Genomic DNA, 20,741 nt, shown 5'->3' with positions numbered 1-20,741 from the left:
CATATCAATGATCCAGAAGAATGTTGCACTCTTTTTTCCTTTGCTTAGGTTTTATCCCATTGGGTTTTTCGAGCAAAGTTTTTAATGAGGCAACTATGTCAATTGTATGGTGGACATCCAAGAAGGAGTGTTGTAAATGCATGAGTTGGTGGATGACCACCATACATTTTAGCATTCTACCCTTTTTAATTCTATATAACTTATGTCTTAAATATTTGTAGTTAGTGCTTGTAATTTATTCATATGTTGTAAATGTAATACTTAATCTCCTATCTTGTAAGCCTATAAATATGTGGCTCTACCATAGATGAATGGATGAGATATACAAGTTGATTGACACAACAGTCTTTCGGTACTTTCCAATTCTCTATACAATTTTCCCTTAATTAAAGAAAAAACAGTAAACTGCCATTTTGCCCCATAAATTATCATCCATTTGAGAATTAACTCCCAAATTATTTTTTCTTGAGGATACGAACTATATAGAAATAGCCAATCTCTCTCAACTCTTAAATTTTCAAACTTCATCCAATTTTCTGTAAAAAAATAGGTTTAAAAAACAGAACAAAATACAATTTAAAAAAGGGTTAACTGTTTTATTAGTCCCTGAATTTAGACCTGATTTGTATTTGAGTACCTTAATTTCTAAAATAGTTCCCGTGGTCCTTTAACTTTAGTTTCGTTAAAGACAAATGATCCTACCGTCAATTTTGTTAACTTTTCTATTAAGTGCAGGAGCAAAATAATATTTTTGTATCAAAATTGATAAAAATATGAATAAAAAAGTTAAAAAAAACTAAAAAATTAAAATTAAACTCTCTCCCTCTCTCTATCCCGATTTTCACTCCCTCCAAATTTGATTTTTTTTTTTTTGTTGTTGATTTTTTATTTGATTTTCTTTTATTGTTATTTTAAAGATTTGATTTTTTATTTAATTTTTATTTTAATATAAAAATACCATTTTGCCCTGCATTTAATAGAAAAAGTTAACAAAATTGACTTAAAGGACCACGAGAATCATTTGTTCAAACGAGACTAAAGTTAAAGGACCATGAAAACCATTTTGGAATTTGAAGTAATGAAATGCAAATCGGAATTAATAAAACTATTAACCTTTGAAAAAAAAAAAAAAAACAGAAACAAAATTGGTTCCGTCCCCGGCATCTACCAGCTTTCCCCTTCCAGTCTCCCTTCGTTGGCCCGCCAGATTTACATCGGCTCTCTCTCTCATCATCTCCGATCGCTGGCCTTTCTCTCTCTGTCATCTCAGCATAGTCAAAAGGTCTCAAAACAACGTTCTTCCCCAGTTCCCTTCTCTCTCTGTCATCTCAGCCTAGTGGAACAGCAAGTACTTCTCACTCTCTCTCCGTGGTTGCAAAAGCAGCTTAGCCATGGCGGTAAAGCACCTGATCACGAGATGCCCTCTCACTCCCGCATTTTCCTCTTTCTTTTTTTGTTGCTAATTTGAGAATTTATGGTGTTTTTTCTTCAGGACTCGTCAGGGACGACGCTGATGGATCTGATAACGGCGGACCCATCCACAGCGTCGGCCTCCGCCTCCACAACGACGTCGTCTTCGGCGTCGACTCAGCCGGCTCAGTCTTCTGGTTATGCAGCTTCGCCGCCAAAAAGCAGCTCCGGTGGTCTTCCAACGGCTTTGGGGAAGCCAGCCGGAGAGAAAAGGTCGAAGAGGGCTGCGCTGATGCAGATCCAAAACGACACCATCTCTGCCGCTAAAGCTGCTTTGCATCCCGTACGCACCAACATCAACATCTTGCCTCAGAAGCACAAGCAGAAGCAGAAGAAGGTCCAAACCCGAAACCTCTTCTTCGCTTATCCTTTTTCTTCATATGTTCTAGAATTGTCTCTCAGTTCTCATCTGTTGAGCATTTGGTGTTAATTGCAATTGCAGCCTGTTTCATATGCACAACTTGCGAGGAGTATTCACGAATTAGCTGCTGCATCCGATCAGGTAACCATTGCTCACCTATTTTTGTAGATTTTTCTTTCTTTTTTATTTATTCGAAAATTCAAGTTTTGTTTGTTTTCCATTTTTCTTCATTGTGAATAGAAAAGTTCCCAGAAGCAGTTAGTGAATCACGTCTTTCCCAAGCTTGCGGTGTACAATTCTGTTGACCCTTCGGTTGCACCTTCCCTTCTCATGGTATATTTCTCTCATTCACATGTTATTTGCATATAATGTCCTTCATATGATATTCAATTGGGTTTGCAATTGTTCTTTTAACTATTCTATCTTGTCCAAGCTCCGATATATGCACGTATTTAGCTTATTGCTGGGATGCAGTTACACATAAGTCAATGTGACTATATGAAAATCTGTAAATTTTTCGTTTGCTTTGTTTTTTCCCTTCCCCAAGTTCCACATTATGCCATGCTCTTTTTTTAATGACAATGCGATGCCTCTAGTCACAAGTGCCAATGTAGATATGAGATATGTCCTTCCATCCTCCTCCTGTTGTGCACTTGGCATAGACATAAAATATTTAGCACCAGTTCAATAGCCCCACATTGTTAGGCTAGTTCCATTTGTCTGAAAAGACCTTAACTATCATGTAAGGTTTATGAGGTGGTACTGGGAGGACGACATGTCCCCTATAGCTAAAGTTAGGCACATGGAACTTGATGGACTGGGTTGGAGTTTACTGAAGAATGGAAAATATGAATTCACAATTTATTACCATGAGTCCTGCATATCTCTTAACAACAATTTTTTTCGAAAAACCAATATGCACAATCGGTGAACAATAAATCCACCAAAAAATCAATATACATTGAATTTAATAACTGATAAATCAATTGTATGTTTTAAAGCAATGTTTTTTTATAAGTGTTCATTCATGATGCAGCTCAATCAACAGTGTGAGGATAGGAGTGTTCTGCGATATGTCTATTATTACTTGGCCAGAATTTTATCAGATACTGGTGCACAAGGTGTGAGCACTGGTGGTGGGATCCCAACTCCAAACTGGGATGCTTTAGCTGACATTGATGCTGTTGGAGGGGTGACGAGAGCTGATGTTGTACCAAGAATAGTAAATCAGCTAACAACAGAGGCATCAAATGCTGAAGCAGAATGTAGATTATTTTTTTAGATTTTGCGTGTATTTTAATAATGTTTTGAGCTTCTTTTTATCACTGCATCTCATGGTTGCTCCATTGTTGGTGTAGTTTAGAGTGGAATGTTGTCTATTATGAGAACTCACTGCACAAAGTTCTGTATTCCAACACATTGTGGGATTTAGGGAGAGAATTAGGGAACATATTCATAAACAGGAAAAAAGTAATTGCATTATTTCTTAATATGTCCTTGTCGTTAAAATTAGCCATGGGTGTGTTTTTAAAAGTGGATATATAGGTTCTTTTTTATTAATGTTATTAATTTTTTTTTTTTGAAGTTCATGCCCGAAGACTGCAAGCTTTAAAGGCTCTTACATATGCTCCTTCGACCAATTCTGAAATATTGTCCAATTTGTACGAAATTGTGTTTGGCATTCTTGATAAGGTATCATTTTCGGTTCTTTCACATAAACTTATTTGTTTCTTGCCATAGGGGTATTATGTATGTCTGAATCATCTGTAGAACTTTGTTCTTGATAGTAGAAGACTAATTTTGGTGTCGAGTAACATTGGCCAGCCAACCATATATAGCCAAACAAAAGGATCAGATGTCAGAGGGAACTCTAAGCTTTATGAAGCTCTGTTGTTATGGCTACTAACATATTTGCCTGTCTTTATGCCTTTGGCAAATCCAAATTTCTTAATGTTGTTGTGGGCATTGAACATCTTGTATGGTTTGACTAGTGGATTTGGATATCAAAAGAAGATTGTTAGGGCTTGTATTTTTGTTCATTGTAAGCAAACAGTTCTGGTCATGAATGCCTGTAGATAAGGCAGACCGATACGGCTTGAGATTGAATTTAACTTCTATTAATACCATATATTGTTCAGTACACATACAACATTTTGCTTCAGAGAATATTCAAGATATTGATCTTTTTCCTCTCTCTCTCTCTCTTGGAATAAGTATCAGACAGATAATGGCTATCTGTAATGCTGTTTTTTTTGTTCTTGGTTTCATGAAGATATTCTTCTTACTTTTTAATCTTTTAAATCCTTGTGTTTATATGTATATTAATTTTTAGGTTGCTGATGGCCCACAAAAACGCAAGAAAGGTGTGTTTGGGACTAAAGGTGGCGATAAGGAGGTAAAGTACATCTCCTCAAGTTTTCTTGTTATTAATTTTTCTGCTGAAAGGCTTGGAGTTGTATTTCATGGTGGGTTCCTCTACTTGTGTGGCATTAGTGTTTTTTTTTTAATTCTTATGAACTAGAGTACACACACACCCCTCATTGCCAGCACTTATTAGTGGGTCACAAAGTTTTTCGTAAATTTTCTATTTAGTTATGTACATGGTTTTAAAAATCGGCAAAGGAGCTTTTGTCTGTGGAAGGTAGATTCTGGATGTTGTTCTAATTGCAAATGCTGTGGTGGGGGAAGTGAGGAAGAAGAAGAAAGATGGGCTGGTGTTTAAGATAGACTTTGTGAAGCCTTATGATCATGTGGATTGGTGCTTTTTGGATTTTGTTTCGGAAGATAAAGGGCTTTGGGGAAGTCTGGAGAAAGTGGATGTTTGAAATAGTTGTGAACAGACCTAGGGATAAATTTGGCCCTGCAAGTGGTCTAAGACAAGGAGATCCGCTATTACCTTTCATATTCACTTTGGTAGTAGATGAGCTAAGCAAAATGGTGGATAGAGCAAGCGAAGTGCAGCTTTGAAGAGTTTGTCAGTAGAAGAGTAGTGGCAAAATCTCATCTGCAATTTGTGGACGACAACATAATTTTTCTTTCAGGGGAAGATCTCTCAGGACTGAAAATTAATAGAGCTAAGTGCTCAATTGTGGGGATCAACACCTAAGATGGGAGAGGTGGCCAATGAAAGATTTGGGATGCTGCTTGGTGGGAACCCAAAAATAGTGGGCTTCTGGGATCAGGTGGTGGAATAGCTGGAGAGGAGATTAGAGGGTTGGAAGAAAGCTTTTGTGTCAGGGCTTCAGGCTAACCCTAATCCAATCGGTCCTCAGCTTGCCAAGTTATTACCTCTCTGTCTTGCCAAGTTTCCCAGGAAAATTCTTCTATTATACACCTGCATTTCTTTAGCTTTTGGTCAATGAATTTCTCCAACTATGCTGATAACTTATATTTATAATTTTTTTTTCAACTTCAGTTCATCCTCAGGACTAACTTGCAATATGCCGCCCTAAGTGCTTTGAGGAGACTTCCGTTGGATCCAGGAAACCCTGCATTTCTATATCGTGCTGTTCAAGGGTATGTTTTCCTTCATTCTGGTAGTCAACATTTGATTGCATAAAGTTGTTGCTTGGAACATTTCTTTGTATCAATTTCCTTATATAGGTGCATGTGACACATACACCATTTCCATTTGGTTTTTTTGTGTGTGTGTGTGTTTGTGTGGTCATATATGTATCTTCATTATGCATGAGTTGAAGTTTTGGTGGAAGAACTTTGTTTCAATCCGCTGGTTTTATCTTTTTTATTTATGATTTCTGTTTTCCTCATGTCCTCTTTTATGCTTTCAATCTGTTTTTGCTTATCCTTCAACTTGCAACATTGATTTTATTTTCTTAGCTACTTCATGATTACTGGGGTATTTTTAGAAATTTGGCCCTTGTATTGTGAAATTGATTCTCCAAGTCTAACAAGTTTGTGTTTCCCTTCAGAATTTCATTTGCTGATCCTATTGCTGTAAGGCATGCCTTGGAAATTCTATCTGAGCTATCTACAAAAGACCCTTATGCAGTTGCAATGGCCTTAGGTGATTTGATTATTTTAACCTTTCAAATATCTCGCATTCCTATTGTGCTATTTAATTATGAGACTAATTAGTTTTTATGCTTCTAATGCTTTACAATGTTTTACCTTTATGCAGGGAAACATGCAGAGCCTGGAGGTATTCTTCCCAATTTTTGTTGTCTTATTCTGTTATTGTTTTTTAAGAAGGGTTCTTTGTTCAACGTGGCATGTACTGATATTTACATTGACAAAAAGTTCTATATTTCTAATTATGATGCCCAAATTGAGAGCAAAATTTCTTAAATATTAGGCTGTGTTCCTAGTTCAAATGAGAGGGTTGTATATGGTTGGCTTACATTGTTCAAACAACAGGCTGTGTTCTATTGCTCATCTGATTTCTTGACTTATTGCAAACATTTCATATATCATCTGGTCAATGGCTGCTGCAATTTGCATAATTTTCTGCATAAACGTAGCTGTTTTTTTAAAATATTTTTCTTATACCCGGAAATCCTACAATCCGCAAAGAGGACAAGGCTTTGAAATTGGGGCCTCCGGTCGAACCCTACAATCTTTGGGAGGATAGGTGCCTTTGGGGGTTTTGACCTCAGACCACATGGGAGCAAACCATAGGCTTGAGCATTTCAAGTAACCCCTCGTTCATAGTTACCTACCTAGCTATTTGCTAGCATTTCCTGCCTCCCAAAGGTTGTAGGATTCAGTTGGGGTCCCCATTTTCAAATTGTGTCCGCAATGCGGATTGGTGGATTTCTGGGTAAAAAAAGAAGAAGAAGAAAGAAATCTGGATTTGTGTAATTAATTGGAAAAATAGAAGTTGATTGATTAACACTGGGTCTAATTTTTACCCTTTTTGCTTAATTAAGTTTTTTTTCGTATTCCGGAAAAGAAAAAGACAAAGGGATCTAATTATTACAATGGAAAAAGAGCCTTTAGTTTGGGACAGGGCTTTCTAGCCAATCCTTTTAATTGGAGGTTTGTTAATATAGGTGACTAGAACATTTCAAAATATTTATATCTCTGATGTTTATACTTTACACTTTAATAAATTGTTTATCCTTTTGTACTTGTATGAAAATGAAGAAATAAAAGACTTGTTATGTTCCGAGATATGTTCTTACAATGAATTTTGTGAGATTTCTGGTCTTATCTGGTTTGATGCCATTTTAGGTTGCTCATTTATCTAGAAAGTTTTTTTTTTTAATTTTTTTTAATTTTTAAATATTTTTTTATTTTTATAAACATTAGTTTATTATCCTAATATGCTTAATCAATTATTCTTACTTCATTTTTAGTACCTTGCTTTGTTCTATATATCAGGGGCTTTGCAGGATGTCCTCCATTTACATGATGTTCTTGCTAGAGTCGCTCTAGCGAGGTTGTGCTATACAATTTCTAGAGCACGAGCCTTGGATGGTATCTATATATGATGAATTCTTCACTTTTCTTTCTTTATTTAATGTATTTGTTTCCCTTTAAGTTGTATGATTTATGTTTGTTGTTTCTTGAAAATGTTGTGTCTACAGAGAGAGCTGATATTCGATCTCGGTTCAATTCTGTGCTTTATCAACTCCTCCTGGATCCCAGCGAAAGGGTCTGTTTTGAGGCAATCCTATGTATATTGGGGAAACACGATAGTGCAGAGAGGTGTCTCTTAAACCTTACTTTTATATTTCAATTTCATCCCTTTTTCCATATCACAAGATTATAATTGGATGGTAGATTGTTGCATAACTGGTGTTGTACCCACCTACTTATTCACCCTGATATAAATTTTTTTTCTTTCTTAAATTGATTTATTTCTAATTTTTTTTTCTTTACCTTTTTATAATGTAGGACTGAAGAGCGAGCTGCTGGATGGTACCGATTAACTAGGGAGATTCTCAAGTTGCCAGAAGCACCTTCTGTTAAGGATTCCTCCAAAGATAAAGCTCAGAAGACAAGGCGTCCACAACCCCTTATTAAACTTGTAATGAGAAGGTTTAAGGATCTCTCTCTCTCTTTCTCTCTCTCTATGTGTGTCCCCCCCGCCCGGGCGTCTGTCTGTTTGTCTATCTTTCTCGCTCTCTTGTTTTGGTATTAGAAGCATCTGAAATAATGTTGGGAGGTCGAGCATCTTTTCATATGTAGGAGTCTTCAATGATTCTCTTTTTAAACTGAATTAAATCATCTTCTATTGATTCCATGCGTCCTGGTTTATTCAGGTTGGAGAGTTCTTTCCGTAGTTTCTCTAGGCCAGTACTCCATGCAGCAGCAAGAGTTGTGCAAGAGATGGGGAAAAGTCGGGCTGCTGCATTTTCTCTAGGCATACAGGATATTGATGAAACAGTGCATGTTAATACATTTTCTGAGACTCTCGATTCACACGATTTGGATAGTACTGAAACCTCACATTCCGAAAGTAATTATTCTACCTTTTTTTGTTTTTTGTTTTTTATTCTTTTGACATGATCTCTTGTAACCTTTTAGTTACTGCTCCATGTCTTCCATAGAATCTTTCATGTAATGGTTTAGAAGATCCTTGATCATATTCTGATGATTTCGATTCTAGGCTGCCAAAAAAATTGAATGGCCTTCTGAGATATGTATGTGGTGTTTAGTTGATTAATGTAGCTATACAGGCTAGTCACTGGAAATGTTTCATTAATTGGGTAATAGGTACCATAGAAGCATAGGGCATTATTAAGGTGCTTGTAAAATTGTCATTAATTGATAAAGAGTATGCTGTGAATTTTACAACTTGTCCCCTATATTGCACTGCTATTTTTTTTTTCAGTGAGAGTACGTTTCCTGTCAAGAAAAAAAGTAGGCTGCGAGTTCTGCAGTAAATGCACTGGACTTCTATTCATCCTACCTGTATCATTTTTTTTTATTTTAAATTTTATTGATTCTGAGTTTGATATAAAAAAGAAGATCCTAATTGTTCAGTAAGTTGAAAGGTTGTTTTATATGGAAAAGCAATAAGTGGTTTCTTTGTGGAGTGACGAGTGAGGCGTGTGCTTTAATAAAATTTCAAAGCAGTGAGAGTAGTGAAACCAGTACAGTGGATTTTATTGTTTGCTTTCATTTTTTAATAGATTGTGCTTTTATATAATTTCAAAGGAGTGAAATTAGTACAGTGGATTGTGATCTTATTCTGTTCCTTGTTTTCCCTTCCCACCACATTTTCTTTTCACATAGGTATCCGAAGAACTTCTTCTTTATCTACTGGAGTAGGTGGCAAGGATACAATTGCTAGTTTGTTAGCTTCATTGATGGAAGTTGTGCGGACAACTGTGGCGTGTGAGTGTGTTTATGTTCGAGCAATGGTAATTAAGGCGCTGATCTGGATGCAAAGTCCCCATGATTCGTTTGATCAACTAGAATCTATTATTGCATCAGAGCTTTCTGATCCAGCTTGGCCAGCCACACTATTGAATGATATTTTACTCACATTGCATGCTCGTTTTAAGGTATGTGTGGACAAAAAAGTAACTCATGGTGTGGCATTTGTTTGGAAGTGCATATGTGTAGAAATCTTTATATATCTGTATACCAACTTGTATTAATGAACTTCAAACACTGTACAAAGATGCAGTCGAAGCTATCCACCGACTAACAATAGAAATACAAAACCACCATCCACAAAACAATTTCGCACATCCAATGACAGCTAATGAGGAATCCCTAAAGAACAAATCCAAACATGAAAAGATCAAACTAACCAAATCCTAGGTAACTGCTTCTCCCCAATCAGACCGTAATAGAAGGTATATTACTAAAATCATGTGAAACTGAAGCCCTGCATGACCAAATTCTGACTTTAATTTATGGTACGCATTTGTATTTTTACATGAGCAATTTTAACTAACTTCACTATCTTATTTCCTGCTGCTTATAATTTAAAGTATTCATTACTATGGAAAATTGATTATGTACTGATATGTCAGAATTCAATGAATAATCATGGGAATGGATGCTATTTTTGATTTTATAATATAAAGCATCTATTACATAAAAAAAATTGTAATAATTAACAAGGACCCGAATTAAAGTCTCGGACGAATTGCAACCTGAAATACCGTACTATGTCTACGCCCAACTAATCTGTACCATAGTAACTAGCGAGCCTCGTACCCATTCCCATTCCATGTATTGTATCGTTCCCGGTACCAGGTAACATTGGTATGTCAAAGGGTAAGACGATTGAAATCTACAATTGCATTGTTCAATTGAAGAATAAATTGAATGGTAGTATAGTGCTAAAGGACAATAATGAATCAAGATTGGAGGAAAGGAAAAAACATGACCTGCCAGTGATGACATTATCAAAGTATTGAAGCCAGTTGAAATTGTAGGTTGTCAACTGTCAGTTGGATTTCACATTTTAGAGTATATTTTGTTCTATTAGGTGTTGAGTATAGAAGTAGTGGAGCACTAGTAATTGGATGGGAGGTTGGGAGTGGGAATTAACCATACCCTGTCTAACTTATCTTTCTAGTAGTGAAATCAATGGTGCACAAGGCTATCTAAACTAACTCTATTCCAATATAAGGGTTTTCTTTAATTTCTTTAGTGGGGCACTTGCCCTTTATTAAGTCTAAATAAGCTTTTAATATGTGTTATTAGGCGACCCCAGATATGGCTGTCACTCTTCTTCAAATCGCCAGGATCTTTGCAACTAAAGCTCCTGGGAAGATTGATGCTGATGTATTACAACTACTGTGGAAGGTAATTTCCTTCAATCCTCACTACAGGCAGTTCTTATCTACTTAAAATGCAATTCTGTATGTCTTTTCCACTGTATATTTTCCTTGCATTTATTTTAGTAAAGTCTGTGTTTCATGGAAAATAATTTATTTCTGTATGTTTTTCCACTGCTGCTTTGTACATAGTTAGTCAATTATCATGATATGCTTGTCTTAATTTTTTTCTTTTTCACTCTGTTTTACTGTTACTTTTATAGGCTTGGGTCAGTTATGATGACATGGTAACATTATCCAACCAAAATGAGCTAGAGGATATAGGATACCAGTGCAGTTATGAAATATGTAAAGCATGTATCTTACAGTTCTAACATTAGAATACTGCAACTTTAACAATGATGCCTTAGGGAAAGTGCGGATCATGTACTCCTACATTGCCCACTAACATTAAATTTGTGGTTGTACTTGTTAAGAGAGGTAAAAAGAGTTGGGTTATTCCAGCACACGGTCACAATATAAGGACCTTTATTTTTCTGATATTTATTTGCATTAGAAGTCGGCTGTGTGTTATTTTCAATTAGGTTACCCTGTATTGTATCTTTGTAGTGTTTTTTTTTTTCCCCGGGTAGTTTACCAGATTTTGCAGGTGTTAAGTTGGACTTCTGGTGCACCCCCACCCTTTGTACAGATTTGTTCTTAATAAAATTTATGTTTCTTCTAAACTTTATGTCTCAAGTGCTGCTCTGTTTGTTGTAGTGTGTACTTTATGATTGAATCTTTGTCCACCATTTAGAACATTTGATTTGTGTTAATAAAAGTTCCTTTCTTGTCTAAAGAAGAAAAAAACTGACTTGGAACTGAAACTTGTGATGTGTTTTTCATATCGTTAACCTGAATGTGATGATTTCTTTCTTTATTTTTATGGTGAAATTATATTAGTGATTGTTTGATTGGTTATTATAACTGTTCCAATTCCAGACATGTCTCGTTGGAGCTGGTCCTGATGGGAAACACACTGCCTTAGAAGCGGTTACCATAGTTCTTGATTTACCGCCACCACAGCCTGGGTCAATGTTGGGCCTTACATCAGTGGACAGGGTATCTGCATCTGATCCAAAGTCCGCTTTGGCATTGCAGAGATTAGTACAAGCAGCAGTAAGCATCTTTATAATCAGTAGATGCTTTATTTGTTCCTCTTCCAATTTATCCATCAAGTAACCTAATTTATTTTATTTATTGCTGAATAAATGTACTGTTAGGTATGGTTTCTTGGAGAGAATGCAAACTATGCTGCTTCTGAGTATGCCTGGGAATCCGCAACCCCTCCTGGTACTGCATTGATGATGCTAGATACAGATAAAATGGTTGCTGCTGCCAGCTCTCGTAATCCTACTCTAGCTGGTGCACTGACTAGGCTGCAAAGATGCGCGTTTAGTGGCAGCTGGGAGGTATTAGCTTCCACTTCAGTATCAGCCATTTATCATTTCAACACAAGTTTATTGCCTCTATCTTAGAACGATAAAAAGGTTAATTAAGTACTAGTTTTAGCCAACCTGCCTTTACTAGCATAGGTCTTCCAATGTTAAGGGTTGTAATGATCTATTGAGGGATGATTTCTAAAGCATTGGGACAATGGTAATGGTAGTTAGAACATTGTTATACCTTTCCTGTTGGTGGTTCTAGGACTATGAAGCTTCAATTAATCAATTTTGCATAGAATCTTTTTTCTTCCTTTACCATATTTTTGGTTCTTTCACACTTGTTTTTCTGTACAAACAAATTTGTTGACATGTGAACTCACCCTCTACTTAAAGGGCAATGGCTTTTCGCCCAGAAACTATGGGAATCCATACACTTGAACACACAAATTTGTTAACTGTGAACTCACCCTCTACTTGTTTGTTCCTCTTATATGTTGTTCGTTCCGTTGGGTTCTTCAGGTTCGTATTATTGCTGCTCAAGCTCTTACAACTATGGCAATAAGGTCTGGTGAACCTTTTAGGCTACAGATCTATGAATTTTTACACACGTTAGCACAGGGGGGAGTGCAGTCTCAGTTTTCTGAGATGCATCTCAGTAATGGGGAAGATCAAGGAGCTAGTGGCACAGGCCTTGGAGTTCTAATAAATCCCATGATAGAGGTTCTTGATGAAATGTATAGAGCACAAGATGATTTGATCAAGTAAGTGATACAAAATTTTCTTGAAATGTGTCATACTTTTTTAGTTATTCACGTTAGTTTGCTTTGTGGACAGGGAAATACGCAACCATGACAATGCTAATAAGGAATGGACAGATGAAGAACTTAAGAAACTATACGGAACTCATGAACGGTTGCTTGATCTTGTTTCGCTGTTCTGTTACGTCCCAAGAGCAAAGTATCTGCCTTTGGGGCCAATAAGGTACAGATTCGTTTACACTGCCATAGCCTAGGTGTTGTATTTGAGAGAATAAGAGGGGTGATTTTTTTGGTGTGTGTAATAATTTATTATGAAATGTGGAGATGCAATTTTCAGTTCCTTTAGCAAATGTCTGCCTTTTGTAAGAATGCTTTACTCAGATATGGTTGACTTTAGTTTTCTGTCGCTGTTATATAGGTAGAAGCAGAATTCCTCAAATGTGTTATCCATTCACTAAGCACAGTGTTAATTTTATAATGTCTTTCATTTTTCGCACAATTTCAATGCACATTTATTGAGCATTTGTTCTTCCCATTTCTCCCATGCCCTTTCTTCTTGTGTCTAACTGACATGCCAAATAACCAAGGTTGAAAATTGCGATGTCGGTGGAAATAATTGTGGTCCAAATTTCGGAGGAAATATTGGTGGAAATATCAGAAAAAAATAAACTAATTATCAATATTTTTATGAGGTGAATACAGAAGAAAGTTGAGTATGATCCTTCTAAACATTTGAAGGATGTCCTGTTTATTATGAGCATGATTCAAGAGTAAGGCGGTAATTTACAACTGATTTCTGCCTACAAATCATATTAATGAAGGATTGACTATGTCAACATCGTTGGTCTAAAATATTATGAGATGATTCATACATACTAGAACTCTATTTCCAGTTGAACTTCAAGTGAGATTTCTTATTAACATGGGTTTTACCTTTTTTTTTTCCTTTTTTTTTTCTCTGCATTTCTTATTTAGTTCCCCTTCATAATCTTATGACAGTGCAAAACTGATCGACATCTACCGCACACGGCACAATATTAGTGCATCAACCGGTCTGAGTGATCCAGCTGTTGCTACTGGAATTTCTGATCTTATTTATGAATCTAAACCAGCAGCTGAAGAGTCTGACATGCTTGATGATGACCTTGTAAATGCTTGGGCAGCAAACCTTGGTGATGATGGACTGCTAGGAAATAATGCACCGGCAATGAGCAGGGTAACAAGTTTAATTGATTTAACATTAAAGTTTAACTTTTGGTTTGTTTATAGAAGTATGAATCTAAAAACAGAACACTATCACCCTGTTATTTTAGAATACATTTAGTCCTGACTGATATTTAGACATTTATGAACATCTTACCCTCTTATGTTTCTATACAAAAGCTGAATTTGAAAATTAACAGTAATTATATAATTCCGATTGAGAGTTCTATAAACATTACTTTAAGTTCTTTCCCATGTTGTATCTTATAATCTAACTTTTAGGAGTTTGAGTGAGGGTATTTGTATTATTTTCTGAATTTATGTCTTTTATTGTACTCGGAGAGTTATGACTTTGGGCTATTCTGGGATCTGGGCCATTTCTTGCAAGTCCTTTTTTGTTTGATTGCTAGACAATCAGGCTTTATCACCTTTTCAAGATAGCCCTTTTTTGTCTATGCACACATGCTGAATTTGACAATTAATAGTATTTGTAATTCAGATTTGAGAGATTATAAGTTTCTACCCTTGTTTATCATATAGTCCAAAGTTTATGTTTTCTGGTAGTTGCACTCATCTTTAAACCCATAATTCAGCTGGACTTGTGATGCAGGATGCGTAGGACTTAAATTTATTAGTTTCCTAATGTATTTCTTAGTTTCCTGGATTCTCTAGTTTTCCAATTTCTAGTAGGATTTCTACTTTTCCAGATTTCTAGTTTTAAGTTTCCTATTTTATTTGGGTTAGGATTTCTGTTTAAGCAAGGGATTTTTATCCTATTATTTCTAGGTTTTAGTTTGCAATAAATACCCCCTTGTAGCTCTTTAAAATTCAGATTTGGATATTGAGTAAACCTTCTCTTAAAACTATGTGATTTCTGTCCTTCGCTGTTCTCTGATTTCGGTCCTTTCTTTCGTCCCCTTGATCTATATTTTCGTCTCCTCGACCTCCGATATTCTTCTCTATTCTATCGTTTAAGTGTTTAATCTAATACCTATGGGCTGCACTACATCAACTTGTTTGTGAACATGTCTTGTAAGTACCCGACAACTAAGTGAATGATCCTTTATTTTCTTTAAATCTGTAAATGAGAAGGCATCTATCATTAAATAATCACAACTTATAATATATTATTGAATTATTTAAACCTAAATATATGAAGTTTTTAAATAATTTTGTAATGTAGGAGCTTTTGGTCTGTTAATAATGGAAAGAATAATATGCGTAGGAATTCTAACCGACATAGTTTAGGACATCTAAGACATTGATCATGAGGCATAGAAAGACTCTACGACATAAGCCTCCAAAACAATAGGCCTGAAATCCACGTCGAAAATGCATTAATTACACAAAAGGTGCAAAGACTGGATTATGTGGTGCTTGGATGAGCTTATTCATGGTACTTAGAGCTTGGCTTCTCCATCACATACTAATTGGTGAATGGATGTAACTGTTTAATGGAAACACACAATTTATCCTTTTTTCTGCTGAAAATATAGAGTCATCTAGTCTTTAGTTAGATATTATATTGTTACATGGTTGGGGCAGATACCTTCTGCTTTGATCCCCAACACAGGCTGGCTGTTTGTTCTGTAGTTCAAAGAATGGCTTCCTCAATTTGTTTCCAGTCTTGATTTCTTGTAATAGTTTGCAGAGTTATTACTTATTGATTTAAGAGAGTAGATTTTGGACTATTGTCGTTAAATTTTGTATTTAACTTGTATGCACCATTCATTTGCTACTCTTGATCCATTTCAAATGAATGATTATTTCACCTCTACTTCCTGTTAGGTTAATGAATTTCTTGCTGGTGCCGGAACCGATGCTCCTGATGTTGATGAAGAAAACATAATCTCTAGGCCTTCAGTTAGTTATGATGATCTGTGGGCAAAGACTCTTTTAGAGACTTCTGAGCTAGAGGTATGTGTTCCTGACTGAGTTGGCATTGCATGCAATAGAGCTGGAGCGTTCATGTTTACATTGCGAAGGTTGTCGCTAATTGTATTCATTTGGATTGTAGGAGGATGATGGGAGGTCATCTGGGACATCTTCCCCAGAATCAACGGGATCAGTTGAAACTTCCATATCATCCCACTTTGGTGGAATGAACTACCCTTCACTTTTCAGTTCACGGCCGGTAAGAGATGCATTGATCAATTTCAAATTTTTTTTTTTTTTGGGGGTTTCCTTTAATAAACTTCTACTTATGTTTTTACAGTATTTAAAACTTCTACAAATCTTTGCCCAGGTTCTAGTACTAAGACTGCGTATTTAGGCTCTAGAACTTTAATACAGTGCCTAGTTCTTAGGTTTTAACAATATGAGCACTAGGATCCAGATACTGAAGATGACCATGTTAAGGTTCATCAGTAATTTAAACCAAGTAATTTTGTACCATGAATATATGCTAAATATGTTAATTCTTTTTCTAATATTCTGTTACAGTCCATGGCATGTACACACCATGAAGTTGGTGCAACCATGACTTGATGGAAATGTAGTATTTATGTCTTTCAGATTTAATTTTTGAATCAGACTGGTGGGATATAACATTGGAATTTTTCATTTCTCAAATTTACCCTCTTCCACATAAACCGCTGATGAAGTTCATTTTCGAGCAATTTTTGATAATATACATGAAATAATCTAAACAGTTGTTTTTGTCTTGGAAAGTAATCAAGGGAAAGATAAATGGATAAGGGAGATAGGGAAATGTAGGAGAGAGACAAAGGGAAGGGGAGGGCCTGCACAGTTAAAAATGAGTCTGTACCAATTAACTTTTTGTCTTTTCTATTTTTGTTGGAATGTGTCAAGTTCTATTAAAAGTTATTAGTTCTATTGTTTGCTTAAGGCTCAAGACTACCGTTGGATTAAATCCAACCTCTGTTGACCATCACCTTCCCTAGTTGGAGAACAAGACTCTAAGCCCCTGCTCTTCTAGCCGGGGGACCCTTTATTGTCTGCACGTGTTGATATAAAATTTTATGAGGAAAATGAGACAAGAATTTTTAGTATCATGGACTACGGGTTCTACAGATAGGATTAAATGGTAGTTGGAGCTAATGAAGACTTGACTTAGGGTCTAAATGTGAGGCATATATGGAACCCTAGATACGAGGGAAGAAATGTGTCCATGGACTTTTGATTATGGAATTTGGTTGAAGCTGTATAATGTTATAATCTGTGCAAAAATGTGCTTTCAGTTTTTCAAGAACAAAAAAATATATATATATGAAAGAAAGAAACACCGTGTTAGACCTTAAAAGAGCTAAGATCAAAGCATTTTCTTTACCTGTACTAACTCGTTGCCTGATTGATGCCCCGAATATTACTGGGGATTATAGATTTTTACTTGGCATACACTGTCATCTGCTATTTAGGATTGAATTGTTTGATGAATTAATTATTTGCAACAGGAGAGGTCTGGAGGAAACAGATATACCAATCCATCTACGGGGGGTCCCTCATTCAGTGAGGGTTTAGGATCTCCAGTTAGTGCTCATTGCCTCTCATCTAGCTATGTTTTAGTCTTATGATTCTATCAGAATTTTAATTCTTCTAATTCGTTTCCAGATTAGAGAAGAGCCTCCGCCATACTCGTCACCTGCCGCACAAAGATTTGAATCATTTGATAATCCTTTAGCTGGGCGTGGATCCCAAAGTTTTGAATCTCAAGATGACGAACGCATTTCTTCTGGAAATCCTCAACATGGAACGGCACTTTATGACTTCACGGCTGGTGGAGATGATGAGGTAAGTCTTAACTCCTAGCAATTCAATCTGGACTTAAAAGTTTTTATTTTTATTTTTATGATCCAAGGGTGTCTCTCTCCAAAGTTGAGCAGGTATTTGCATTTTAAATGATAAGAAGTTTATTGGATAGAGTGTCTTGCCTTTTGCTGTGTGTGAACTTTTGCTGTCTTGTCTCAGTCAGACTTGTCTGGCAGTTTCAGTTGAAACATGGAGGTGATTAATATGGTTCTGTCCGTGCAGTTAAATTTAACAGCGGGTGAAGACGTTGAAATCGAGTACGAAGTGGATGGGTGGTTTTATGTAAGTATATAGAGAGAATAGGACTGAATAAACACAAAAAGAAAGAGGAAAATTCTTATTCCTGCTTTTTAGTCCTCCAATATCTGTGAAGCAAGAATCAGCCAATTAGTGTATTTTTGGATAACCTTATTTTCTTATTGTTGATTACTCTTTTTTGTCCCATGAGAGAGGAATTTGTATTTTTCATCTTGACCTCTTTTTCCCCTTTGAATGGTCATTCTCTTGCGTTCTTGCCGATGAGGCAGCATATTTATTCACGTCAGTTGCTAATGTAAGGCATTTTCACTCTTTTTACAGGTGAAGAAGAAACGCCCTGGGAGGGATGGAAAAATGGCTGGGCTGGTCCCAGTCCTCTATGTTAATCAGTCGTGAATTGCAGATTGTACAAGAAAGTTTTGATCCTCTATTCTCGTTCTGCACTGTCTTATACGGTTATCTGGTTTCGTAAAGTATCAGAGCTGCTCCAATATTTAAAGCTTCAAGTTCTCATATTGGCCGTAGGCTTGTCTATATGACTTTGAGGTTTCAATCCCTACTTTGATGCTACATTCTGGAAGCTCCAAGTAGGTCAATATTTTAAGAGCAGCGGGAGTTCCTGAAGAATCAATCAGTGTGTTTATTAGTCATTCGTTTACAATTCTTGTTTGTATTATATTATGTTTGTTCTCCTCCCTTCACTTGTGGTTTTGATGTCGCAGCTCCACGAAATTTAGCAAGTATTAGATCGAATGTACGGGCAACATTTTGTTTATTTTGGTTGATTATTTGCCCGTGTATAGTGTTTTTAATCTTCTTGACTTCTCATGAAACCTGAGGCTTTGCAAGGACACATCGGCATCATGGACACACAGAAAGAAATCTCCCCTCTAAAACATGTTATGTTGTTACTCATGCTTTCAATCTGTTTTGGAAATTACTCAAATTTAATTTTGTTTTTAAGAATATATGTTTGCCAAATTTATATATGAAATATATTTACTAAAAAGGATAATTAAAGTACAAAGTTAGAATATAAAAATAAATAAATACAGAATTTATCTCTCATATAGTAATTAATACTATCTTCTGTCACATTGACTAGACTAACCATTAAGTGTTTCACAATTGGCCTGGAAAACTGACTTCGCCAAGGTTCCAACTTCCAATGGAGTCTCAGTAAAACCGGAAGTTACTGCAGGTAGTGGAACGATTTTTATTCAGTAATCCTAGGGGTGGGCACTCAAACCGGCAAACCGGAAATCCGAGCCGAATCACACCGAATCAAATCGGAAAAAAACCGAGTTGACCAAAAAGTCAAAAACCGGTCAAAAATCGAATCGGACCGGTTTGGACCGGTTTCGGATCCGGTTTCATGTCTTCAAAAATCGAACCGGGCCGAACCGAACTGGTGAAACTAAAAAAATATATAATTTCAATATATATTTATATTTAATGCTATATTTTTAATTTCACTAAAAAAAAACTTAATATTTATCCAAGTTCAATGTCAAAATATCTCTCTTTTCTCACTTTAATATTTATTTTTTATATGAAATTGAATAATTTGTTAATTTTCAAGTAAAAAAAATAATATTTCAGTTGAGAATTGTATTACAAAATAATTTTTATAATCTGGTTCAAAATCGAACCGAAACCGGAACCGGACCGAAACCGGTTCAAACGGAACCGGACAGTTTTTGAATTTTTTTAATTAAAACCGAACCGAATCAAACCGTTCAGTAATCCTATGCATAAGGGTAATTTGACAATTTGAAATTGAAAAAAAGAAAAGAAAAATAAGTAACCGGAAGTCAAATTAAGGGAAATTTATACAAACACCACCTGAAAATTGAAACTGAACTGGTATGCCATGTGGGAGCTTAGCATTGGGTTACTAACCATGCCCAAAACGGGTATGAAACGTGGCGCAATAGCGGGGGTATTTGTAGATTTTTTTCTTCAAAAAATTCTCGCTCGTTCAAAAATTTTCATTTCCATTTGAAAAATCTGTGGAGAGAGAGAAAGGGAGTGTATTAGAAAAAGCAAATCGCATAGAGAACTTCTCAGTCTGTGTCTTATGGCTCCTTCCTTTGTGTTTCCCCGAAGCTTGAGAGCCTTAGAAGAAGAACACGAAGACAACCGCCTATTTACACAAACACCACCTGAAAATTGAAACTGAACTGGTATGCCATGTGGGAGCTTAGCATTGGGTTACTAACCATGCCCAAAACGGGTATGCCACGTGGCGCAGTAGCGGGGGTATTTGTAGTTTTTTTTCTTCAAAAAATTCTCGCTCGTTCAAAAATTTTCATTTCCATTTGAAAAATCTGTGGAGAGAGAGAAAGGGAGCGTATTAGAAAAAGCAAATCGCATAGAGAACTTCTCAGTCTGTGTCTTATGGCTCCTTCCTTTGTGTTTCCCCAAAGCTTGAGAGCCTTAGAAGAAGAACACGAAGACAACCGCCTCTATGCTCCGAACCCGCTCGACATCGCTTCTCTTTGTCCCTCCAAACTCGAAGAGTTCATCAAAGGTGTTGATACCGTGACTAATCGAGCAACTAGCTAGTCAAGATCAGCCACGTGCCATGCTAGACTCCCATTCATCTATAAAAGAAGACTACTCTCCTCTTAGAAAAAGGGTCTTGGGGTTTGATCTTTGGATCGTTTGGTCTTGGGTCTTGGATCCCCTTGGTTGGGTTTTATCTTTAATCATGGGTCTTTGCCTTCTTCTCTTTGTATTTGGGTCCAATCCTTTGTACAAATGTAAATACACATTATTATGAGAATGGGAATAT

General features: G+C 36.2%; 1 protein-coding gene across 3 annotated transcripts; it reads left to right on the top strand.

Moving 5' to 3' along the window:
- Positions 1 to 1,128: 1,128 nt before the first annotated feature.
- LOC117633783 lies at positions 1,129 to 18,912 on the top strand. Of its 3 annotated transcripts, XM_034367552.1 has the most exons (27): positions 1,130 to 1,397; positions 1,493 to 1,807; positions 1,913 to 1,972; positions 2,072 to 2,164; positions 2,868 to 3,096; positions 3,417 to 3,523; positions 4,164 to 4,226; positions 5,247 to 5,347; positions 5,761 to 5,855; positions 5,970 to 5,990; positions 7,172 to 7,267; positions 7,378 to 7,498; positions 7,688 to 7,831; positions 8,056 to 8,252; positions 9,032 to 9,303; positions 10,460 to 10,561; positions 11,515 to 11,691; positions 11,796 to 11,984; positions 12,477 to 12,718; positions 12,792 to 12,938; positions 13,715 to 13,931; positions 15,707 to 15,835; positions 15,936 to 16,052; positions 17,332 to 17,406; positions 17,489 to 17,668; positions 17,909 to 17,968; positions 18,266 to 18,912. In XM_034367552.1, exons 1-27 carry the CDS (start codon positions 1,392 to 1,394, stop codon positions 18,338 to 18,340), a joined length of 3,630 nt encoding a protein of 1,209 aa, XP_034223443.1. In that variant the 5' UTR covers positions 1,130 to 1,391; the 3' UTR covers positions 18,341 to 18,912. The 3 variants fall into 3 exon arrangements, with proteins under 3 accessions (XP_034223445.1, XP_034223444.1, XP_034223443.1); XM_034367554.1 differs by lacking the exon at positions 17,332 to 17,406 and having other exon boundaries at positions 1,129 to 1,397; XM_034367553.1 differs by lacking the exon at positions 17,909 to 17,968 and having other exon boundaries at positions 1,129 to 1,397.
- The last annotated feature ends 1,829 nt before the right edge of the window (positions 18,913 to 20,741 follow it).

The sequence above is a fragment of the Prunus dulcis genome, chromosome 7 (genome assembly GCF_902201215.1).
Source record: "Prunus dulcis chromosome 7, ALMONDv2, whole genome shotgun sequence".
Classification (NCBI taxonomy): domain Eukaryota; kingdom Viridiplantae; phylum Streptophyta; class Magnoliopsida; order Rosales; family Rosaceae; genus Prunus; species Prunus dulcis.
The sequence above is the reverse complement of the archived record's forward strand: the minus strand, read 5'-3'. Positions and strand labels throughout refer to the sequence as shown.